This window comes from Oncorhynchus gorbuscha, unplaced genomic scaffold (assembly GCF_021184085.1).
Source record: "Oncorhynchus gorbuscha isolate QuinsamMale2020 ecotype Even-year unplaced genomic scaffold, OgorEven_v1.0 Un_scaffold_286:::fragment_2:::debris, whole genome shotgun sequence".
Lineage (NCBI taxonomy): Eukaryota > Metazoa > Chordata > Actinopteri > Salmoniformes > Salmonidae > Oncorhynchus > Oncorhynchus gorbuscha.
This window is the reverse complement of record NW_025745151.1, coordinates 88960-115558: the sequence shown is the minus strand read 5'-3', so window position 1 is coordinate 115558 and position 26599 is coordinate 88960. Positions and strand designations below refer to the sequence as shown.

At 46.5% G+C, this 26599-nt stretch overlaps 1 protein-coding gene across 1 annotated transcript; it reads right to left on the bottom strand.

Moving 5' to 3' along the window:
- Window positions 1-24672, bottom strand: LOC124017600 (2-aminomuconic semialdehyde dehydrogenase-like). Its single transcript, XM_046332802.1, is given in 9 exon segments — window positions 1-651; window positions 5101-5262; window positions 6501-6757; window positions 11160-11309; window positions 12359-12426; window positions 12428-12462; window positions 12464-12516; window positions 16653-16800; window positions 24280-24672. Coding segments are annotated over 9 exon segments (1473 nt in total). The 5' UTR covers window positions 24427-24672; the 3' UTR covers window positions 1-198.
- Between the last annotated feature and the right edge of the window lie 1927 nt (window positions 24673-26599).

Here is a 26599-nt window from a genome sequence, read left to right as displayed (position 1 = left end):
CCTAACTTCTAACCTCTAACCCTAACTCCTAGCCCCTAACTCTAATGCCTAACCCTAATTGTAACTCTAAACCTACCCCCTAAGCGTAACATAGCCATTGTCCTCGTGGGGACGTGGCAAATGTTAATTTTGGTATCATGAGGAAAGAACAACAAGACCACACACACACCAACAGAAACATGTTTTCCCTCCATCCTCTCAGTGTTTAACAGTGATGGTCTTGACCTCCGTGAAGAAGTGATAACTATCCCTCCCTCCTTCCCTCCCCACCCCTGAGTTCTTCATGCCTCCGAACGGTAGGTTCAGGTCTCTGACCAGCCAACAGTTGGTCCAGACAAGCCCCGCCTCTAACCTCCTCGCCACCCGGTGCACTCGCCCGACATCACGCGTCCACACAGTCGCCGCCAGGCCATAGCGTACCCCGTTGCCCTTAGCGACAGCATCGTCTTCGCCGTCGAAGGGGTTGACGCAGACGACGGGGCCGAAGATCTCATCTTGCATCACACGGGACGACTCAGCTACGCCGGCGATGACGGTGGGACGCATGAAGTAGCCGCTGGTGTTACGTTGGGGGAGCACCAGCGGGTCCTCGCCCTCCCCACACAGCACCGTGGCGCCCTCCGACCGAGCCAGGGTCACGAAGCTACGCACCTGGAGGGACAGGTTAGACAGGTGTATATGTTAATATAACCATAACACAGACCAGGGTCACGAAGCTACGTACCTGGAGGGACAGGTTAGACAGGTGTATATGTTAATATAACCATAACACAGACCAGGGTCACGAAGCTACGTACCTGGAGGGACAGGTTAGACAGGTGTATATGTTAATATAACCATAACACAGACCAGGGTCACGAAGCTACGTACCTGGAGGGACAGGTTAGACAGGTGTATATGTTAATATAACCATAACACAGACCAGGGTAACACAGACCAGGGTCACGAAGCTACGTACCTGGAGGGACAGGTTAGACAGGTGTATATGTTAATATAACCATAACACAGACCAGGGTCACGAAGCTACGCACCTGGAGGGACAGGTTAGACAGGTGTATATGTTAATATAACCATAACACAGACCAGGGTCACGAAGCTACGTACCTGGAGGGACAGGTTAGACAGGTGTATATGTTAATATAACCATAACACAGACCAGGGTCACGAAGCTACGTACCTGGAGGGACAGGTTAGACAGGTGTATATGTTAATATAACCATAACACAGACCAGGGTCACGAAGCTACGCACCTGGAGGGACAGGTTAGACAGGTGTATATGTTAATATAACCTGGAGGGGGCTGCCAAGGTAAATAACATGCGTGGATGTAAAGACAGATTTCACCACTCGTCTAGAGATTCCTGTAACATCCCTATATTCATGTAAATCAAGGCAGCCACTCCAAAAAACATGATCTATACACTAGCATACAAAAGTTTGGAGTCACTTAGAAATTTCCCTGTTTTTGAAAGAAAAGCACATTTTTTGTCCATTAAAATAACATCAAATTGATCAGAAACACAGTGTTGACATTGTTAATGTTGTAAATGACTATTGTAGCTGGACACGGTTGATTTTTAATGGAATATCTACATAGGTGTACAGAGGCCCGTTATCAGCAACCATCACTCCTGTGTTCCAATGGCACGTTGTGTTAGCTAATCCAAGTTTATCATTTTAAAAGGCTAATTGATCATTAGAAAACCCTTTTGCAATTATGTTGGCACAGCTGAAAACTGTTGTCTGATTAAAGAAGCAATAAAACTGGCCTCCTTTAGACTTGTTGTGTATCTGGAGCATCAGCATTTGTGGGTTCGATTACAGGCTCAAAATGGCCAGAAACAAAGAACTTTCTTCTGCTGTAAACTGTTGTGCTGATTAACGAAGATGTCACCTTCTGACCTTAGTTCTTTTGTTATGTCTTTGTTTTAGTGTGGTCAGGGTGTGAGTTGGGTGGGTTGTCTATGTTCCATTTTCTATGTTGTGTTTTGTGTTTGGCCTGTTATGGTTCTCAATCAGAGGTCAGGGTGTGAGTTGGGGTGGGATGTCTATGTTCCATTTTCTATGTTGTGTTTTGTGTTTGGCCTGTTATGGTTCTCAATCAGAGGTCAGGGTGTGAGTTGGGGTGGGATGTCTATGTTCCATTTTCTATGTTGTGTTTTTTGTGTTTGGCCTGGTATGGTTCTCAATCAGAGGTCAGGGTGTGAGTTGGGTGGGTTGTCTATGTTCCATTTTCTATGTTGTGTTTTGTGTTTGGCCTGTTATGGTTCTCAATCAGAGGTCAGGGTGTGAGTTGGGGTGGGATGTCTATGTTCCTTTTTCTATGTTGTGTTTTTTGTGTTTGGCCTGGTATGGTTCTCAATCAGAGGTCAGGGTGTGATGTTGTGTTTTGTGTTTGGCCTGTTATGGTTCTCAATCAGAGGTCAGGGTGTGAGTTGGGGTGGGATGTCTATGTTCCATTTTCTATGTTGTGTTTTTTGTGTTTGGCCTGTTATGGTTCTCAATCAGAGGTCAGGGTGTGAGTTGGTTCCTTTTTCTATGTTGTGTTTTTTGTGTGGGTTGTCTATGTTCCATGTTCCATGTTTCTATGTTGTGTTTTGTGTTTGGCCTGTTATGGTTCTCAATCAGAGGTCAGGGTGTGAGTTGGGGTGGGATGTCTATGTTCCATTTTCTATGTTGTGTTTATGTGTTTGGCCTGGTATGGTTCTCAATCAGAGGTCAGGTGTGAGTTGGGTGGGATGTCTATGTCATTTTCTATGTTGTGATTGAGAATCATATTTAGGCAGCCTGGTATTTTCCCATCTGTGTTTGAGAATCATATTTAGGGCCCTTTTTCCCATCTGTGTTTCGCGGGTGTTTATTTTCTGTTCTGTGTTTGTATTTCACCGTTCCGGACTGTTTTCGTTTCGTTCTCGTTTCCTTCTCGTGTTTTGTTCGAGTATTCGTTTTCATTAAAAGGAGAATATGAATACTTACCACGCTGCACCTTGGTCCTCCTCTCTTTCTCCCAACGACGAACGGTACAGAAACACCCAAAGGACCAAGCAGCGTGGTAACAGGCAGCAGCAGCAGCCGAAATCTCAAGACTCCTGGACGTGGGAGGAGAGTTTGAACGGAGAAGGACCCTGGGCTCAGGCTGGAGAATATCGCCGCCCCAAAGCAGAGCTGGAGGCAGCAAGAGCTGAGTGGCGGCGATATGAGGAGGCTGCACGGCAGCACGGCAGCGCGGCTGGGACGAGAGGCAGCCCCCAAAATGTATTGGGGAGGCACACGGGGAGTGTGGCGAAGTCGGGTAGGAGACCTGAGCCAACTGGTGGACCGGGCAGGCACCGTGTTATGCCGTGAGGCGCACGGTGTCCCCGGTGCACAGGCATAGCCCGGTGCATTACAGAGCAGCTCCTCGTATCGGCCGGGCTAGAGTTCCGTGAAGCCGGCTCTACGCATCTGGTCTCCAGTGCGTCTCCTCGGGCCGGGGTACATGGCACCAGCCCTACGGTCCCCGGTTCGCCAGCACAGCCCAGTGCTGTTCCACCTCGCCGCACACTTATGTCATGCAATAAAATGCTAATTAATTACTTAAAAATCATACCATGTGATTTTCTGGATTTTTGTTTTAGATTCCGTCTCTCACAGTTGAAATGTACCTATGATAAAAATTACAGACCTCTACATGCTTTGTAAGTAGGAAAACCTGCAATATCGGCAGTGTATCAAATACTTGTTCTCCCCACTGTGTATATATGCTAATTTCTCTCAATTTCGGGAACAAATTTAAATACACAGAGGTACCGTGACGAGATCCTGAGGCCCATTGTCGTGCCATTCATCCACCGCCATCACCTCATGTTTCAGCATGATAACACACGGCCCCATGTCACAAGGATCTGTACACAATTCCTGGAAGCTGAAAATGTCCCAGTTCTTCCATGGCCTGCATTCTCACCAGACATGTCACCCATTGAGCATGTTTGGGATGCTCTGGATTGATGTGTACAACAGTGTGTTCCAGTTCCCGCCAATATCCAGCAACTTCACACAGCCATTGAAGAGGAGTGGGGACAACATTCCACAGGCCACAGTCAACAGCCTGATCAACTCTATGTGAAGGAGATGTGTCGCGCTGCATGAGGCAAATAGTAGTCACACCAGAGACTGACTGGTTTTCTGATCCCACCAGAGACTGACTGGTTTTCCCCAAAACATGTTTTTTCAAACAGATGCACATCTGTATTCCCAGTCATGTGAAATCAATAGATTAGGGCCTAATACATGTTTTTTTCCCAATTGACTGATTTCCTGATGTGAAGTATGTAGATAATGATTTTTTAATAACATGATCTTCGAGGAACTAACAACCACTAGAATAAACTCCAGACAGTCAGGGAGAAGTAACAACGTCATGGCATCGGGCCATTGATTTTGGTTATAATGTTTGAGCCACTCAGATAGCATAATAACACAGCAATAGACCACTGATTGGCCAGCTCATCCCCTTCTAGACCACTGATTGGCCAGCTCATTGATTCCCTAGGCCATTGATTTTTGTTATAATGTTTTAGCATAATAACACAGACCATTGATTGGCCAGCTCATCCTCCTCAGAAGTATGACATCATACTCTAGGAAATAGACAGCATTTTTCAAAACGGTCTGTTTGAGACACAAGATTGAGGTGGGATTGTTGAAGTAAGTATTTTTTGTTCTTTAATTTATGCTTTGGCCACAAATACGAGTATAGGATGAGTCAACAACATTATTTGGGTAACAGAATTAACAGACTATTCACTTTTAAAAGTCACTTTAAAACCGCACATTTTCTCTCTGCCCAAAGGGGAAAATGTGTGGAATTGCAGGAAATTAGTTTTAAATTAGTTTTAAATTAGCTTTTAGGTCCAATGCAGCTGTTTTTTTTCCCTTCTCAATGTCAAATCATTTCTGGGTAATAATGAACTACATTACTGTGATTGTTTTAAAGTAAAATGGTCAAAAGAGAAACAGAAATGTGGTGGAGAGGAAAACGGACAACTAGCTGCTACTGGCAGAGATCTCCATCTTAAACTAAATCCAAGTTAATACCCTGTAGATTATGTAACGGCATACCTTCTCCAGGTGTTCCCTGCTGACCAGAGCTCCGTTATTGTTGTCGGGGTCGGAGGGCGCACCAGTCTTCCATTCCCGCGCGGCCGCCACAAACCTCTTCAGGAACTCTGGGTAAATACTCCTCTCTACGTAGATCCTACTGGTGCACAGACAGATCTCACCCTGGTGAGGAGGAGGAGAGGGAGGAGGAGGAGGAAGAGGAAGAGGAGGAAGAGGAGGAAGAGGAGGAAGAGGAAGAGGGGGAGGAAGAGGATGAGGAAGAGGAGGAAGAGGATGAGGAGGAAGAGGAGGAGGAAGAGGAATAAGAGGGGGAGGAAGAGGATGATGAGGAGGATGAGGAAGAGGGGGAGGAAGAGGAGGAGGAAGTAGGTCACCTTACTGTCAGCTAGCAAAAATGTGAGAAATGTCACCACCATGTGGCCAACACATGAACTTACAACGTCTGTTATAGAGGGTCAATCAGAAGAGTTTCATGTATAAACGGTCATGAACACAGCCAATATGATTCCTCATTCTACATGATAGAGAACATGACACTTCTACCAATGCATTTATTTTATTTTATCTAAGCATTCTATAATGTTGCATCATCTCACTCAACTGCAAACTCAGTATTACATGATTGGTCAGACTTTTATTTTGTACCTTTATTTAACTAGGCAAGTCAGTTTTAAGAACAAATTCTGATGATGCTCTCGTACTATAGTCCCCCTCTTACCCTATTGGCTCATCCTGAGTCCCTCTCTTACCCTATTGGCTCATCCTGAGTACCCCTCTTACCCTATTGGCTCATCCTGAGTCCCTCTCTTACCCTATTGGCTCATCCTGAGTACCCCTCTTACCCTATTGGCTCATCCTGAGTCCCTCTCTTACCCTATTGGCTCTCCCTGAGTACCCCTCTTACCCTATTGGCTCACCCTGAGTCCCCCTCTTACCCTATTGGCTCATCCTGAGTCCCTCTCTTACCCTATTGGCCCATCCTGAATCCCCCTCTTACCCTATTGGCTCATCCTGAGTCCCCCTCTTACCCTATTGGCTCATCCTGAGTCCCCCTCTTACCCTATTGGCTCACCCTGAGTCCCCCTCTTACCCTATTGGCCCATCCTGAGTACCCCTCTTACCCTATTGGCCCATCCTGAATCCCCCTCTTACCCTATTGGCTCATCCTGAGTCCCCCTCTTACCCTATTGGCTCATCCTGAGTCCCCCTCTTACCCTATTGGCTCACCCTGAGTCCCCCTCTTACCCTATTGGCCCATCCTGAGTACCCCTCTTACCCTATTGGCTCATCCTGAGTCCCTCACTTACCCTATTGGCCCATCCTGAGTCCCTCTCTTACCCTATTGGCCCATCCTGAGTGCCTCTCTCACTCTATTGACCTGTCCTGAGTCTTACTCTCACCTGATTGGAGAAGGAGGATCGTACGGTGGTGGTGACAGCTTGGTCTAGGTCAGCGTCTGAGAAGATGATGGCGGGGTTCTTCCCGCCCAGCTCCAGGCTCAGCTTCTTACAGAACGGAGCCGAGCGCTCTGTGATCCGCTGGGCCGTCGCCGTGGAGCCCGTGAAACTGACCAATGGGACGTCAGGGTGGCCCACGAGAGCGTCGCCCGCCCGCGGGCCGGTGCCGAACACCATGTTGACCACACCCGGCGGAAACCCTGGGGGGAGAGGGAGAGGAGAAGAGGAGAAGAGGAGGAGAGGAGGAGAAGAGGAGAGGAAGAGGAGAGGAGGAGAAGAGGAGGAGAAGAGGAGAGGAAGAGGAGAGGAGGAGAAGAGGAGAAGAGGAGAGGAGAAGAAGAGGAGAGGAAGAGGAGAGGAGGAGAAGAGGAGAAGAGGAGAGGAGAAGAGGAGAGGAAGAGGAGAAGAGGAGAAGAGGAGAAGAGGAGGAGAAGAGGAGAGGAGAAGAGAGGAGAGGAGGAGAGAGGAGAAGAGGAGAAGAGGAGAGAGAGAGAGGAGAGAAGAAGAGGAGAGGAGAGGAGAAGAGAAGAGAAGAGGAGAGGAGAAGAGGAGAGAGGAGAGGAGAAGAGGAGAGGAGGAGAAGAGGAGAAGAGGAGAGGAGAAGAGGAGAGGAAGAGGAGAGGAGGAGAAGAGGAGAGGAGAAGAAGAGGAGAGGAGAAGAAGAGGAGAGGAGGAGAAGAGGAGAAGAGGAGAAGAGGAGAGGAGAAGAAGAGGAGAGAGAGGAGAAGAGGAGAAGAGGAGAGAGAAGAAGAGGAGAGGAGGAGAAGAGAGAGGAGAAGAGAAGAGGAGAAGAGGAGAAGAGGAGAAGAGGAGAGGAGAGAGAAGAGGAGAGGAGGAGAAGAGGAGAAGAGGAGAGGAGAAGAGGAGAAGAGGAGAGGAGAAGAGAGGAGAAGAGGAGAAGAGGAGGAGAGAAGAAGAGGAGAGGAGGAGAAGAGGAGAAGAGGAGAGGAGAAGAAGAGGAGAGGAGGAGAGAGGAGAAGAGGAGAGGAGAAGAGGGAGGAGAAGAGGAGAGAGGAGAAGAGGAGAAGAGGAGAGAGGAGAAGAGGAGAAGAGGAGAAGAGGAGAGGAGAAGAGGAGAGAGAGGAGAAGAGGAGAAGAGGAGAGGAGAAGAGAGAGGAGGAGAGGAGAAGAGGAGAAGAGAAAAGAAGAGAAGAAGAGGAGAGGAGGAGAGGAGAAGAGAAGAGGAGAGGAGGAGAGGAGAAGAGGAGAAGAGGAGGAGAGGAGGAGAAGAGGAGAGGAGAAGAAGAGGAGAGGAGGAGAAGAGGAGAAGAGGAGAGGAGAAGAAGAGGAGAGGAGGAGAAGAGGAGAAGAGGAGAGGAGAAGAGGAGAGGAGAGAGGAGAGGAGAAGAGGAGAAGAGGAGAAGAGGAGAAGAGGAGAGGAGAGGAGAAGAGAAGGAGAGGAGAAGAGGAGAAGAGAAGAGAAGAAGAGGAGAGGAGGAGAGAAGAGGAGAAGAGGAGGAGAGGAGAAGAAGAGGAGAAGAGAGGAGAAGAGGAAGAGAGGAGAAAAGGAGAGGAGGAGAGGAGGAGAGGAGGAGAGGAGAAGAGGAGAGGAGGAGGAGGAGAAGAGGAGAAGAGGAGAAGAGGAGAAGAGGAGAGGAGGAGGAGAGAAGAGGAGAAGAGGAGGAGGAGAAGAGGAGAGAGAGGAGGAGAGGAGAGGAGAGGAGAAGAGAGGAGAAGAGGAGAAGAGGAGGAGAAGAAGAGAGGAGAAAAGGAGAGAAGGAGAGGAGAAGAGGAGGAGAAGGAGGAGAGGAGAAGAAGAGGAGAAGAGAGGAGAAGAGGAGAAGAGAAGAAGAGGAGAAGAGGAGAGGAGGAGAGAAGAGGAGAAGAGGAGGAGAGGAGAGGACAAGAGGAAGAGGAGAAGAGGAGAAGAGGAGAAGAGGAGAAGAGGAGAGGAGAAGAGAAGAAGAGGAGAAGAAGAGGAGAGGAGAGGAGAAGAGGAGGAGAGGAGGAGAGGAGAAGAGGAGGAGAAGAGGAGAAGAGGAGAAGAGGAGAAGAGGAGGAGAAGAGGAGAAGAGGAGAAGAGGAGAAGAGAGAGGAGAGGAGGAGAGGAGGAGAAGAGGAGAGGAGGAGAGGAGGAGAGGAGAGGAGGAGAGGAGAAGAGGAGAAGAGGAGAGGAGAGAGAGAGAGGAGGAGAGGAGAGAGGAGAAGAGGAGGAGGAGAGGAGGAGAGGAGAGGAGAGAGAGGAGAAGAGGAGAGGAGGAGAGGAGAGGAGAAGAGGAGAAGAGGAGAGGAGAAGAGGAGAAGAGGAGAAGAGGGGAGGAGGAGAGGAGAGGAGGAGGAGGGAGGAGAGGAGAAGAGGAGAGGAGAAGAGGAGAAGAGGGGAGGAGAGGAGGAGAGAGGAGGAGAGGAGGAGAGGAGAGGAGGAGAGGAGAGGAGGAGAAGAGGAGAGGAGCAGAAGAGGAGAGGAGAAGAGGAGAAGAGGAGAGGAGAAGAGGAGAAGAGGGAGAGGAGAAGAGGAGAGGAGGAGAGGAGAGGAGGAGAGAGAGGAGAGGAGAGGAGGAGAAGAGGAGAGGAGAAGAAGAGAGAGGAGAAGGAGAGAGGAGAAGAGGAGGAGAGAGAGAGAGAGCAGAAGAGGACAAGAAGAGAGAGAGAGGAGAGGAGAGGAGGAGAGGAGAGGAGAGAGGAGAAGGAGAAGAGGAGAGGAGAGAGAGGAGAGGAGAAGAGGAGAAGAGAGAGGAGAAGAGGAGAAGAGGAGAGGAGAAGAAGAGGAGAAGAGGAGAGGAGGAGAGAAGAGAAGAAGAGAGAGGAGGAGAAGAGGAGAAGAGGAGAAGAGGAGAGGAGAAGAAGAGGAGAGGAGAAGAAGAGGAGAGGAGGAGAAGAGGAGAAGAGGAGAGGAGAAGAAGAGGAGAGGAGGAGAAGAGGAGAAGAGGAGAAGAGGAGAAGAGGAGGAGAAGAGGAGAGGAGGAGAGAAGAGAGAGGAGAGGAGGAGAGGAGAAGAGGAGGAGAAGAGGAGAAGAGGAGAAGAGGAGAAGAGAGAGGAGAGGAGAGAGGAGAGGAGAAGAGGAGAGGAGGAGAGGAGAAGAGGAGAGGAGGAGAGGAGGAGAAGAGGAGAAGAGGAGAGGAGAAGAGGAGAGGAGGAGAGGAGAAGAGGAGAGGAGAGAGGAGGAGAGGAGAGAGGAGAGAGAGAAGAGGAGAGGAGGAGAGGAGAGGAGAAGAGGAGAAGAGGAGAGGAGAGGAGGAGAAGAGGAGAAGAGGGGAGGAGGAGAGGAGGGGAGGAGAGGAGGAGGAGAGGAGAAGAGGAGAGGAGAAGAGGAGAAGAGGGAGAGAGAGGAGAGAGAGGAGGAGGAGAGGAGGAGAGGAGAGGAGAGAGGAGAGGAGGAGAAGAGGAGAGAGAGAAGAGGAGAAGAGGAGAGGAGAGAGAGAGGAGAAGAGGAGAGGAGAGAGAGGACAAGAAGAGGAGAAGAGGAGAGGAGAGGAGGGAGGAGAGGAGGAGAGGAGAAGAGGAGAGGAGAAGAGAGAGGAGAAGAGGAGAAGAGGAGAGGAGAAGAGGAGAAGAGGAGAGGAGAAGAAGAGGAGAAGAGGAGAGGAGAGAGGAGGAGAAGAGGAGAGGAGGAGAAGAGGAGAAGAGGAGAAGAGGAGAGGAGAAGAGGAGAGGAGAGGAGGAGAGGAGGAGAAGAGGAGAGGAGAAGAGGAGAGAGAGAGGAGAGAGGAGAGGAGAAGAGGAGAGGAGAGGAGGAGAAGAGGAGAAGAGGGGAGGAGAAGAGAGGAGAGGAGGAGAGAGGGAGAGAGGAGGAGAGGAGAAGAGAGAGGAGAAGAGGAGAGGAGAGGAGAGGAGGAGAGGAGGAGGAGACAGGAGAGGAGGAGAAGAGGAGAGGAGGAGAAGAGGAGAAGAGGAGAGGAGAAGAGGAGAGGAGAGGAGGAGAAGAGGAGAAGAGGAGAGGAGAAGAGGAGAGGAGAAGAGGAGAGGAGAAGAAGAGGAGAGGAGGAGAGGAGAGGAGAAGAGGAGAGGAGGAGAAGAGGAGAGGAGAAGAGAGAGAAGAGGAGAGGAGGAGAAGAGGAGAGGAGAAGAGGAGAGGAGGAGAGGAGAGAGAGAGAGAAGAGAAGAGAAGAGAGAGAGGAGGAGGAGAGGAGAAGGAGAAGAGGAGAGGAGGAGAGGAGAAGAAGAGGAGAAGAGGAGAAGAGGAGGAGAAGAGGAGAGGAGAAGAAGAGGAGAGGAGGAGAAGAGGAGAAGAGGAGAGGAGAAGAAGAGGAGAGGAGGAGAAGAGGAGAAGAGGAGAATGTAAATGAGAAGAGGAGAGGACAAGAGGAGAAGAGGAGAAGAGGAGAAGAGGAGAGGAGAGGAGAAGAGAAGGAGAGGAGAAGAGGAGAAGAGAAGAGAAGAAGAGGAGAGGAGGAGAGAAGTGGAGAAGAGGAGGAGAAGAGGAGAGGAGAAGAGGAGAGGAGAAGAGGAGAAGAGGAGGAGAAGAAGAGAGGAGAAAAGGAGAGGAGGAGAGGAGAAGAGGAGGAGAGGAGAAGAGGAGAGGAGTAGAGGAGGGATGGAAAAGAGAGAAAATGGGGAGAGAAAGAGGAGTTTGCTTTCACCAGTCTAGTTTTTCACCAGTGTCATTGCTGATGAGTTGTAATGAAGTGAGGTGTGTTGCATTGTGGGTAGCGTAGTCCTACCGGCCTCCTCCAGTAGTTTGCACATCATCCAGGCGGTTACGGAGGTCATCTCGCTAGGCTTAGCAACCACCGTGTTGCCCGTAGCAACAGCCGGAGCGATCTTCCAGGTGAGCAGGTATAGAGGCAGGTTCCAGGGACTGATCAAACCAGCTACACACACACACACACACACACACACACACACACACACACACACACACACACACACACACACACACACACACACACACACACACACACACACACACACACACACACACACACACACACACACACACACACACACAGAAAGAATCAGTTGGTAAGTTAATAAAACCACCCCTATATAAACCTAGTAGTAGAGACCTTCACTCTCTATCTGTGTCTCAAATGGTACCCTATCCCCTATATAGTGCACTACTGTTAACCAGGGCTCTATGGTAACATAATGTCTGAGTCAATCACTATTGGTGTGTCTGAGTCAATCACTATTGATGTGTCTGAGTCAATCACTATTGATGTGTCTGAGTCAATCACTATTGGTGTGTCTGAGTCAATCACTATTGATGTGTCTGAGTCAATCACTATTGATGTGTCTGAGTCAATCACTATTGATGTGTCTGAGTCAATCACTATTGATGTGTCTGAGTCAATCACTATTGATGTGTCTGAGTCAATCACTATTGATGTGTCTGAGTCAATCACTATTGATGTGTCTGAGTCAATCACTATTGATGTGTCTGAGTCAATCACTATTGATGTGTCTGAGTCAATCACTATTGATGTGTCTGAGTCAATCACTATTGATGTGTCTGAGCCTGGAGACAGCTTTATAATCAAAAGCTTTTAGTTCATCAAGGCTCATCAGACCTCCCCAAACACTACAGACCCCCCAAACACACACAGACCCCCCCAAACACACATTGAAACACACAATCACATTGACAGACCCCCCAAACAACACACTCCCCCCCACACACACACAGACCCCCCCACACACACACAAACAGACAGACCCCCCAAACAACACAAACAGACCCCCAAACACACACATCCCCCCCCCACACACACACAGACCCCCCACACACAAACAGACCCCCCCAAACAATCACTATTGATGTGTCAGAGTCAATCACACACAGACCCCCAAACACACAGACCTCCCCCAATCACACAGATCTGTCTGAGTCAACCCCCCCCCCACCACAGACAGCTAGGACTCACCCATCCCACAGGACTACGGACAGTGTGTCTGACACAGCCCAGATGGTCCATGGTAGTACAGTGGTGTGTGGTGGAGAACAGAAGAGGCAAAGAACCTAGTTATCGACCGCTGAGCCTGGGACATCCACCGTACGGGCAAACATTACGGTTTTACCTGGAACACAGACACACAGGAGGAAACGGTTTTACCTGGAACACAGACAGACAGACAGGAGGAAACGGTTTTACCTGGAACACAGACAGACAGACAGGAGGAAACGGTTTTACCTGGAACACAGACAGACAGGAGGAAACGGTTTTACCTGGAACACAGACATACAGGAGGAAACGGTTTTACCTGGAACACAGACAGACAGGAGGAAACGGTTTTACCTGGAACACAGACACACAGGAGGAAACGGTTTTACCTGGAACACAGTCAGACACACAGGAGGAAACGGTTTTACCTGGAACACAGTCAGACACACAGGAGGAAACGGTTTTACCTGGAACACAGACAGATACACAGGAGGAAACTGTTTTACCTGGAACACAGACAGATACACAGGAGGAAATGGTTTTACCTGGAGCACAGACAGATACACAGGAGGAAACGGTTTTACCTGGAACACAGACAGACATACAGGAGGAAACGGTTTTACCTGGAACACAGACACACAGGAGGAAACCCTGGAACACAGACAGACATACAGGAGGAAACGGTTTTACCTGGAACACAGACAGACAGACAGGAGGAAACGGTTTTACCTGGAACACAGACAGACATACAGGAGGAAACCCCTGGAACACAGACAGACATACAGGAGGAAACGGTTTTACCTGGAACACAGACACACAGGAGGAAACCCCTGGAACACAGACAGACACACCGGTTTTACCTGGAACACAGACAGACATACAGGAGGAAACGGTTTTACCTGGAACACAGACACACAGGAGGAAACGGTTTTACCTGGAACACAGACAGACATACAGGAGGAAACCCCTGGAACAAGACAGACAGACAGGAGGAAACGGTTTTACCTGGAACACAGACAGACATACAGGAGGAAACGGTTTTACCTGGAACACAGACACACAGGAGGAAACGGTTTTACCTGGAACACAGACACACAGGAGGAAACGGTTTTACCTGGAACACAGACAGACATACAGGAGGAAACGGTTTTACCTGGAACACAGACACACAGGAGGAAACGGTTTTACCTGGAACACAGACAGACATACAGGAGGAAACGGTTTTACCTGGAACACAGACAGACAGACAGGAGGAAACGGTTTTACCTGGAACACAGACAGACATACAGGAGGAAACGGTTTTACCTGGAACACAGACAGACAGACAGGAGGAAACGGTTTTACCTGGAACACAGACAGACATACAGGAGGAAACGGTTTTACCTGGAACACAGACAGACAGGAGGAAACGGTTTTACCTGGAACACAGACAGACAGGAGGAAACGGTTTTACCTGGAACACAGACAGACAGGAGGAAACGGTTTTACCTGGAACAGACAGACAGGAGGAAACGGTTTTACCTGGAACACAGACATACAGGAGGAAACGGTTTTACCTGGAACACAGACAGATACACAGAAGGAAACTGTTTTACCTGGAACACAGTCAGACACACAGGAGGAAACGGTTTTACCTGGAACACAGTCAGACACACAGGAGGAAACGGTTTTACCTGGAACACAGTCAGACACACAGGAGGAAACGGTTTTACCTGGAACACAGTCAGACACACAGGAGGAAACGGTTTTACCTGAAACACAGTCAGACACACAGGAGGAAGTGGTTTTACCTGGAACACAGTAATACAGTCACAGGAGGAAACGGTTTTACCTGGAACACAGTCAGACACACAGGAGGACACTGTTTGACCTGGAGCACAGACAGATACACAGGAGGAAACGGTTTTACCTGGAACACAGTCAGACACACAGGAGGACACTGTTTTACCTGGAACACAGACAGATACACAGGAGGAAACTGTTTTACCTGGAACACAGACAGATACACAGGAGGAAATGGTTTTACCTGGAGCACAGACAGATACACAGGAGGAAACGGTTTTACCTGGAACACAGACAGATACACAGGAGGAAACTGTTTTACCTGGAACACAGTCAGACACACAGGAGGAAACGGTTTTACCTGGAACACAGTCAGACACACAGGAGGAAACGGTTTTACCTGGAACACAGACAGACATACAGGAGGAAACGGTTTTACCTGGAACACAGACAGACACACAGGAGGAAACGGTTTTACCTGGAACACAGACAGACATACAGGAGGAAACGGTTTTACCTGGAACACAGACAGACAGACAGGAGGAAACGGTTTTACCTGGAACACAGACAGACATACAGGAGGAAACGGTTTTACCTGGAACACAGACAGACAGACAGGAGGAAACGGTTTTACCTGGAACACAGACAGACATACAGGAGGAAACGGTTTTACCTGGAACACAGACAGACAGGAGGAAACGGTTTTACCTGGAAACACAGACAGGAGAAACACCTGGAACACAGACAGACAGGAGGAAACGGTTTTACCTGGAACACAGACAGACAGGAGGAAACGGTTTTACCTGGAACACAGACATACAGGAGGAAACGGTTTTACCTGGAACACAGACAGATACACAGAAGGAAACTGTTTTACCTGGAACACAGTCAGACACACAGGAGGAAACGGTTTTACCTGGAACACAGTCAGACACACAGGAGGAAACGGTTTTACCTGGAACACAGTCAGACACACAGGAGGAAACGGTTTTACCTGGAACACAGTCAGACACACAGGAGGAAACGGTTTTACCTGAAACACAGTCAGACACACAGGAGGAAGTGGTTTTACCTGGAACACAGTAATACAGTCGCAGGAGGAAACGGTTTTACCTGGAACACAGACAGATACACAGGAGGAAATGGTTTTACCTGGAGCACAGACAGATACACAGGAGGAAACGGTTTTACCTGGAACACAGACAGATACACAGGAGGAAACTGTTTTACCTGGAACACAGTCAGACACACAGGAGGAAACGGTTTTACCTGGAACACAGTCAGACACACAGGAGGAAACGGTTTTACCTGGAACACAGACAGACATACAGGAGGAAACGGTTTTACCTGGAACACAGACAGACACACAGGAGGAAACGGTTTTACCTGGAACACAGACAGACATACAGGAGGAAACGGTTTTACCTGGAACACAGACACACAGGAGGAAACGGTTTTACCTGGAACACAGACACACAGGAGGAAACGGTTTTACCTGGAACACAGTCAGACACACAGGAGGACACTGTTTTACCTGGAACACAGACAGATACACAGGAGGAAACTGTTTTACCTGGAACACAGACAGATACACAGGAGGAAACGGTTTTACCTGGAACACAGACAGATACACAGGAGGAAACGGTTTTACCTGGAACACAGTCAGACACACAGGAGGACACTGTTTTACCTGGAACACAGACAGATACACAGGAGGAAACTGTTTTACCTGGAACACAGACAGATACACAGGAGGAAACGGTTTTACCTGGAACACAGACAGATACACAGGAGGAAACTGTTTTACCTGGAACACAGTCAGACACACAGGAGGAAACGGTTTTACCTGGAACACAGTCAGACACACAGGAGGAAACGGTTTTACCTGGAACACAGACAGACATACAGGAGGAAACGGTTTTACCTGGAACACAGACAGACACACAGGAGGAAACGGTTTTACCTGGAACACAGACAGACACACAGGAGGAAACGGTTTTACCTGGAACACAGACAGACACACAGGAGGAAGTGGTTTTACCTGGAACACAGTAATACAGTCGCAGGAGGAAACGGTTTTACCTGGAACACAGTCAGACACACAGGAGGACACTGTTTGATCTGGAGCACAGACAGATACACGGGAGGAAAATGTTTTAGCTGGAACACAGACAGATACACAGGAGGAAACTGTTTTACCTGGAGCACAGACAGATACACAGGAGGAAACTGTTTTACCTGGAACACAGACAGATACACAGGAGGAAACTGTTTTACCTGGAACACAGACAGACATACAGGAGGAAACGGTTTTACCTGGAACACAGTCGCAGGAGGAAAATTAATTTCAGCAAGGAAACAATGTTGTAGCGTCAAGTACAATCAAAAGTTATGGTGTCTTTAAGAGTCAGAACGTATAGTCAAATAGTCTTGTTGTGGTCCAGACTTCCCAGCCAAATTTCCATCAGATCAGGGGTTAGGGGTCAGCACCTTGGTCTCGTGACTCTGCCTGGGCCAACTCTTCCAGCTGAGCTTCCATCAGGTCAGCCAGTTTATTCATCACCTGACCTCTCTCAGCTGGGCTACGGGCTGACCAATCAGGGAATGCCCCTCTAGCGGCCTGCACCGCAGCCTCCACCTGCAACCAATCAGGACAGGGTTGGCATGTGTGTGTGTGTGTGTGTGTGTGTGTGTGTGTGTGTGTGTGTGTGTGTGTGTGTGTGTGTGTGTGTGTGTGTGTGTGTGTGTGTGTGTGTGTGTGTGTGTGTGTGTGTGTGTGTGTGTGTGTGTGTGTGTGTGTGTGTGTGTGTCAAGCCAAACGTCATGTAACTGCAGTCCATAAACACAGGTGGAAAAAGTACCCAATTTTCATACATGAGTAAAAGTAATTATACCTTAATAGAAAATGACTCAAGTAAAAGTGAAGGTCACCCAGTAAAATACTACTCGAGTAAAAGTCTAAAAGTATTTGGTTGTAAATGTACTTGAGTATCAAAAGTATAAGTATAAATAATTTAAAATGTCTTATATTAAGGAAAGCAGAGAATACGATTTTCTTGTTTTTTAAATTTACAGATAGCCAGGGGCACAGTTCAACACTCAGACATCATTACAGATAGCCAGGGGCACAGTTCAACACTCAGACATCATTACAGATAGCCAGGGGCACAGTTCAACACTCAGACATCATTACAGATATACGTAGATATACGTAGAATGTATGCACACATGACTGTAAGTCGCTTTGGATAAAAGCGTCTGCTAAATGGCATATATATATATATATATATATAATATATATATATATATATATATATATAGATAACCAGGGGCACAGTTCAACACTCAGACATCATTTAAAGATAGCCAGGGGCACAGTTCAACACTCAGACATCATTACAGATAGCCAGGGGCACACTCCAACTCTCAGACATTATTTACAGATAGCCAGGGGCACACTCCAACACTCAGACATCATTTACAGATAGCTAGGGGAATGCTCCAACACTCAGACATCATTACAGATAGCTAGGGGCACACTCCAACACTCAGACATCATTACAGATAGCCAGGGGCACACTCCAACACTCAGACATCATTTACAGATAGCTAGGGGAATGCTCCAACACTCAGACATCATTACAGATAGCCAGGGGCACACTCCAACATCATTTACAGATAGCTAGGGGAATGCTCCAACACTCAGACATCATTACAGATAGCTAGGGGAACACTCCAACACTCAGACATCATTTACAGATAGCTAGGGGAATGCTCCAACACTCAGACATCATTACAGATAGCTAGGGGCACACTCCAACACTCAGACATCATTTACAAACAAAGCATTTGTGTTTAGTGAGTCCTCCAGATCAGAGGTAGTGGGGAGGACCAGGGATGTTCACTTGATAAGTGTGTGAATTAGACCATTTTCCTGTCCTGCTAAACATTCAAAAATGGAACGAGTACTTTTGGGGTTCAGGGAAAATGTAAGGAGTAAAAAGTACATTATTTAAGTACTTTACACCACTGTCCATGAAGTAGCCTAGCAGAAAAATATTTAACCACAACATAGTATACTATAGAACACACCCATCCCAAACGACGATGTTGAGAAGCACCAGACACTCCAACCCAAACTACTATGTTGAGAAACACCAGACACTCCAACCCAAACTAGACAGTGAGAAACACCAGACACTCCAAACTAGACAGTGAGAAACACCAGACACTCCAACCCCAACTAGACAGTGAGAAACACCAGACACTCCAACCCCAACTAGACAGTGAGAAACACCAGACACTCCAACCCAAACTAGACAGTGAGAAACACCAGACACTCCAACCCAAACTAGACAGTGAGAAACACCAGACACTCCAACCCAAACTAGACAGTGAGAAACACCAGACACTCCAACCCCAACTAGACAGTGAGAAACACCAGACACTCCAACCCCAACTAGACAGTGAGAAACACCAGACACTCCAACCCAAACTAGACAGTGAGAAACACCAGACACTCCAACCCAAACTAGACAGTGAGAAACACCAGACACTCCAACCCAAACTACTATGTTGAGAAACACCAGACACTCCAACCCAAACTAGACAGTGAGAAACACCAGACACTCCAACCCAAACTAGACAGTGAGAAACACCAGACACTCCAACCCAAACTAGACAGTGAGAAACACCAGACACTCCAACCCAAACTAGACAGTGAGAAACACCAGACACTCCAACCCCAACTAGACAGTGAGAAACACCAGACACTCCAACCCCAACTAGACAGTGAGAAACACCAGACACTCCAACCCCAACTAGACAGTGAGAAACACCAGACACTCCAACCCCAACTAGACAGTGAGAAACACCAGACACTCCAACCCAAACTAGACAGTGAGAAACACCAGACACTCCAACCCCAACTAGACAGTGAGAAACACCAGACACTCCAACCCCAACTAGACAGTGAGAAACACCAGACACTCCAACCCCAACTAGACAGTGAGAAACACCAGACACTCCAACCCAAACTAGACAGTGAGAAACACCAGACACTCCAACCCAAACTAGACAGTGAGAAACAAAAGACACTCCAACCCAAACTACGATGTTGAGAAGCACCAGACACTCCAACCCAAACTACTATGTTGAGAAACACCAGACACTCCAACCCCAACTAGACAGTGAGAAACACCAGACACTCCAAACTAGACAGTGAGAAACAAAAGACACTCCAACCCAAACTAGACAGTGAGAAACACCAGACACTCCAACCCAAACTAGACAGTGAGAAACACCAGACACTCTAACTAGACAGTGAGAAACACCAGACACTCAAACTAGACAGTGAGAAACACCAGACACTCCAACCCAAACTAGACAGTGAGAAACACCAGACACTCCAAACTAGACAGTGAGAAACACCAGACACTCCAAACTAGACAGTGAGAAACACCAGACACTCCAAACTAGACAGTGAGAAACACCAGACACTCCAAACTAGACAGTGAGAAACACCAGACACTCCAACCCAAACTAGACAGTGAGAAACACCAGACACTCCAAACTAGACAGTGAGAAACACCAGACACTCCAACCCAAACTAGACAGTGAGAAACACCAGACACTCCAAACTAGACAGTGAGAAACACCAGACACTCCAACCCAAACTAGACAGTGAGAAACACCAGACACTCCAACCCAAACTAGACAGTGAGAAACACCAGACACTCCAAACTAGACAGTGAGAAACACCAGACACTCAAACTAGACAGTGAGAAACACCAGACACTCCAAACTAGACAGTGAGAAACACCAGACACTCTAACTAGACAGTGAGAAACACCAGACACTCCAACCCCAACTAGACAGTGAGAAACACCAGACACTCCAAACTAGACACTCCAACCCAAACTAGACAGTGAGAAACACCAGACACTCCAAACTAGACAGTGAGAAACACCAGACACTCCAAACTAGACAGTGAGAAACACCAGACACTCTAACTAGACAGTGAGAAACACCAGACACTCTAACTAGACAGTGAGAAACACCAGACACTCTAACTAGACAGTGAGAAACACCAGACACTCTAACTAGACAGTGAGAAACACCAGACACTCTAACTAGACAGTGAGAAACACCAGACACTCAAACTAGACAGTGAGAAACACCAGACACTCAAACTAGACAGTGAGAAACACCAGACACTCTAACTAGACAGTGAGAAACACCAGACACTCCAAACTAGACAGTGAGAAACACCAGACACTCCAACCCAAACTAGACAGTGAGAAACAAAAGACACTCCAAACTAGACAGTGAGAAACACCAGACACTCCAAACTAGACAGTGAGAAACACCAGACACTCTAACTAGACAGTGAGAAACAAAAGACACTCCAAACTAGACAGTTGAGAAACACCAGACATTGATCTAACTAGACAGTGAGAACACCAGACACTCCAAACTAGACACTTGTCAGATCAGAATAGCACGCATTAAACACCAGACACTCATTTAACTAGACAGTGAGAATCACCAGATAGGTACCAACTCAAACTAGCAGAACATTTGAGAAACACCAGTACATCTCCAAACTCAGACAGAATTATTTGAGGTATAGGTACACTCTAACTAGACAGTGAGAATCACCAGACACTCCAAACTAGACATCTCTGTGACTCAGCAGAACATTTAAATAGTACATCTCTGTGAAACAGCAGAATCATTTAAACTAGACTCTGTGACTCACCAGACACTCTAACTAGACATCTCTGTGACTCAGCAGAATCATTTAAGTATAGGTACATCTTGTGACTCAACAGAATCATTTAGGTTGAACATGTTGTGACTCAGCAGTTTAAGGTATAGGTGACTCAGCAGAATCATTTAAGGGACTCAGCAGAATCATTTAAGGTATAGGTACCTCTCTGTGACTCAGCAGAATCCATTGATCTGACTCAGCAGAATCATTTGGTTAATCATTAGCTGTCCGTCTGTTGACTTTGACTCAGCAGAATCATTTAAGGTATAGGTACATCTCTGTGACTCAGCAGAGGGTATAGGCTACACTTGTCAGAATATCAGAATAGCACGCATTATGTCAGCTCATTAGGTACATCTCTGTGACTCAGCAGAATCATTTAAGGTATAGGTACATCTCTGTGACTCAGCAGAATCATTTAAGGTATAGGTACATCTCTGTGACTCAGCAGAATTATTTAAGGTATAGGTACATCTCTGTGACTCAGCAGAATTATTTAAGGTATAGGTACATCTCTGTGACTCAGCAGAATTATTTAAGATATAGGTATATCTCTGTGACTCAGCAGAATCATTTAAGGTATAGGTACATCTCTGTGACTCAGCAGAATCATTTAAGGTATAGGTACCTCTCTGTGACTCAGCAGAATCATTTAAGGTATAGGTACATCTCTGTGACTCAGCAGAATCATTTAAGGTATAGGTACCTCTCTGTGACTCAGCAGAATCATTTAAGGTATAGGTACATCTCTGTGACTCAGCAGAGGGTATAGGCTACACTTGTCAGAATATCAGAATACCATGCATTATGTCAGCTCATATGAAGCATTATGTCCACTCATACCATGCATTATGTCAGCTCATTTAAGGTATAGGTGCATTATGTGACTCACCAGAATTATTTCAGTTCATACCATGACATTATGTCACCTCATCTGTGACTCAGCAGAATTATTTAAGCTATAGGTACATTATGTGACTCAGCAGAATGCATTAGGTCATCTCATGACCATACAGAATTATTTAAGCTCATACCATGCATTATGTCAGCTCAGCAGAATCATTTAAGGTATAGGTACCATCTCTGTGACTCAGTTCAGAATCATTTAATTAGGTACATCTCTGTGACTCAGCAGAATTATTTAAGCTCAGGTACCGTGCATTATGACTCAGCAGAATCATTTAGGTATAGGTACATTCTCTGTGACTCAGCAGAATCATACCATCAGCAGAATCATTTACGTCAGCTCTGTGACCATGCATTATGTCAGCTCATGACCATGCAGAATCATTTCATGTATTAGGTCAGCTGTGACTCAGCATTATGTCAGCTCATAGGTATAGGTACATTATGTCAGCAGAATATGAAGCATTATGTCAGCTCATACCATGCATTATTTGTCAGCTCATACACCATGCATTATTTGTCAGCTCATACCATGCAGAATTATTTCAGCTCATACCACATCATTATGACTCAGCTCATACCATGTGATTATGTCAGAATCATACCATGCATTATGTCAGCTCTGTGACTCAGCAGAATCATTTATGTCTCTGTGACTCAGCAGAATCATTTCAGCTCAGGTACCATCATTATGACTCAGCAGAATCATTTAAGCATTAGGTAGCTCTGTGACTCAGCAGAATCATTTAAGGTCAGCTCATGACCATGCATTTATGTCAGCTCATATGAAGCATTATTTCAGCTCATACCATGCATTGTGACTCAGCAGAATCATTTAATGAAGCATTATGTGACTCATAGAATCATTTAGGTATAGGTCATCTCTGTGACTCAGTCAGAATCATTTACTATGCATTATGTCAGCAGAATCATTTCATGCATTATGTCAGCAGAATCATACCATGCATTATGTCAGCTCATACCATGCATTTGTCAGCTCATACCATGCATTATGTCAGCTCATACCATGCATTATGTCAGCTCATACCATGCATTATGTCAGCTCATACCATGCATTATGTCAGCTCATACCATGCATTATGTCAGCTCATACCAAGCATTATGTCAGCTCATACCATGCATTATGTCAGCTCATACCATGCATTATGTCAGCTCATATGAAGCATTATGTCAGCTCATACCATGCATTATGTCAGCTCATACCAAGCATTATGTCAGCTCATACCATGCATTATGTCAGCTCATACCATGCATTATGTCAGCTCATACCATGCATTATGTCAGCTCATACCATGCATTATGTCAGCTCATACCATGCATTATGTCAGCTCATACCATGCATTATGTCAGCTCATACCATGCATTATGTCAGCTCATATGAAGCATTATGTCAGCTCATATGAAGCATTATGTCAGCTCATACCATGCATTATGTCAGCTCATATGAAGCATTATGTCAGCTCATACCATGCATTATGTCAGCTCATACCATGCATTATGTCAGCTCATACCATGCATTATGTCAGCTCATACCAAGCATTATGTCAGCTCATACCATGCATTATGTCAGCTCATATGAAGCATTATGTCAGCTCATACCATGCATTATGTCAGCTCATACCATGCATTATGTCAGCTCATACCATGCATTATGTCAGCTCATATGAAGCATTATGTCAGCTCATATGAAGCATTATGTCAGCTCATACCATGCATTATGTCAGCTCATATGAAGCATTATATCAGCTCATATGAAGCATTATGTCAGCTCATATGAAGCATTATGTCAGCTCATACCATGCATTATGTCAGCTCATATGAAGCATTATGTCAGCTCATACCATGCATTATGTCAGCTCATATGAAGCATTATATCAGCTCATATGATGCATTATGTCAGCTCATATGAAGCATTATGTCAGCTCATACCATGCATTATGTCAGCTCATATGAAGCATTATGTCAGCTCAAACCATGCATTATGTCAGCTCATATGAAGCATTATGTCAGCTCATACCATGCATTATGTCAGCTCATATGAAGCATTATGTCAGCTCATACCATGCATTATGTCAGCTCATATGAAGCATTATATCAGCTCATACCATGCATTCTTCTACTTTCTCCAGTATGTATGGGTTTGCCTATATACCTTCAGTATTTAGTGTGTCAAATCACACAACGTGGTAGATTGGCCCAATTAGTGTAAGTACATGATAGATACATTGTATCGTAATATCATTACTACTACACTATATTGTAGCGACACTTGAACACGTAGGCTATCGGGGTTAACTACACGCCCAATGCGCAGCTAAGGGATAAATTAACATGTAATGTCCGCAGCAACAAAATGCAAAACGACAGACAGATTCGTCAGAGGACGACCATAGGATCACGCGTCGCTCCTAACCCCACCTCATCCGTTCCGCTGTCGGGCACTTTGCAGTAGACCTCCCCGGTGGAAGGGTCGTAGGAGTCGATGTGTCGGGAGCACGGGACGAACTTTCCTCCGATGTAGTTCTCAAGAACGAGGTGTGTTCGGTGGTCAGCGGTCTTCGACATGGCTCGGCTGGCAAATAGTGTTATTATGAAGACTATACTGTTAAAATAATGGCGAGTTGAGGTGGAGACCAGGATGAGAGAATATAAATGAGACACTCGGCTCGCAGGTACAGTTGTTTCTCACTTCTCACGGCTCAATTAAAACGCGTGAAGTAACGGGTCCCTGGAGTCCCTCCCACTTTACAACCAGTTGTCGGGGCAACGTCCCAAAAGACAGCCTATTCCCTACTTGATGCACTGCTTTAGAACAGAACAGAACTCACAGGGCTCTGGTCCAATATAGGGAACTATAAAGGGAAAAAGGGGAGGTCTTTAGGATGCATGGTTGTCAGTGTTGTCATTCGGGTCATATGGTCCAAAGGTATTGTAGTTATTGCCATGGACCAATAGAAACTTCTAAAATTGTTATTGACGGGACAAGGCACCAATCGTTGTGGAGTGGAGGCGGGACGTTGATAGTATACGATTTTCAATAACTTACATAGCATACATAAAATAAACTAGATCCACTTTTCTAGATCCCCTACAATACAGCCCCACAGTGGAGGTGTCATAATACCCATAAAACCTAGCAGTCCAATAGAGAAATGGTTCCAATCATTTTCCCAGCATTCATTTCTCTCATGGGGGCCCTAAAATTGTCTCCAGCCACCCCAGTCACAGATTGTCCTCTCTGCTACCAGAGTCTAGGTCCAAAACACTTCTTAACAGCTTCCACCCCCAAACCAAACAGCTAATGGCTACCCAGACATGCCCTCCCCCACTGCTACTCTCTGTTTATTATCTCACTTTAACTCTACCTACATGCACACTACCGTTCAAAAGTTTTGGGTCACTTAAGACATGTCCTTATTTTTTAAAAGAAAAGCACAGTTTTTGTCCATTAAAATAGTATCACAAATTGATCAGAAGTACAGTGTAGACATTGTTAATGTTGTAAATGACTATTGTAGCTGGAAACATCTGTTTTTTAATGGAATATAGGAGTACCGAGGCTCATTACCAGCAACCATCACGCCTGTGTTCCAATGGCACGTTGTGTTAGCTAATCCTAGTTGATCATTTTAAAAGGGCTAATTGATCATTAGAAAAACCTTTTGCTGCTATGTTTGTGTAGCGTGGTTCGTTCTGCGTTGTGAACTTTTAATTAGGACGCTGCCACAACTGGAGGTCTGCTAGTTGAATTTTCTTTATTTGCTCTGCACACGAAGAAACAACACACATTATGTTAACCCTTGGTACAGTCCTAGATCTCAGGCACCTGCACAGGAAGAGACAACACACATTATGTTAACCCTTGGTACAGTCCTATATCTCAGGCACCTGCACAGGAAGAGACAACACACATTATGTTAACCCTTGGTACAGTCCTATATCTCAGGCACCTGCACAGGAAGAGACAACACACATTATGTTAACCCTTGGTACAGTCCTAGATCTCAGGCACCTGCACAGGAAGAGACAACACACATTATGTTAACCCTTGGTACAGTCCTATATCTCAGGCACCTGCACAGGAAGAGACAACACACATTATGTTAACCCTTGGTACAGTCCTATATCTCAGGCACCTGCACAGGAAGAGACAACACACATTATGTTAACCCTTGGTACAGTCCTAGATCTCAGGCACCTGCACAGGAAGAGACAACACACATTATGTTAACCCTTGGTACAGTCCTAGATCTCAGGCACCTGCACAGGAAGAGACAACACACATTATGTTAACCCTTGGTACAGTCCTAGATCTCAGGCACCTGCACAGGAAGAGACAACACACATTATGTTAACCCTTGGTACAGTCCTAGATCTCAGGCACCTGCACAGGAAGAGACAACACACATTATGTTAACCCTTGGTACAGTCCTAGATCCCAGGCACCTGCACAGGAAGAGACAACACACATTATGTTAACCCTTGGTACAGTCCTAGATCTCAGGCACCTGCACAGGAAGAGACAACACACATTATGTTAACCCTTGGTACAGTCCTAGATCTCAGACACCTGCACAGGAAGAGACAACGAAGAGACAACACACATTATGTTAACCCTTGGTACAGTCCTAGATCTCAGGCACCTGCACATGAAGAGACAACGAAGAGACAACACACATTATGTTAACCCTTGGTACAGTCCTAGATCTCAGGCACCTGCACAGGAAGAGACAACACA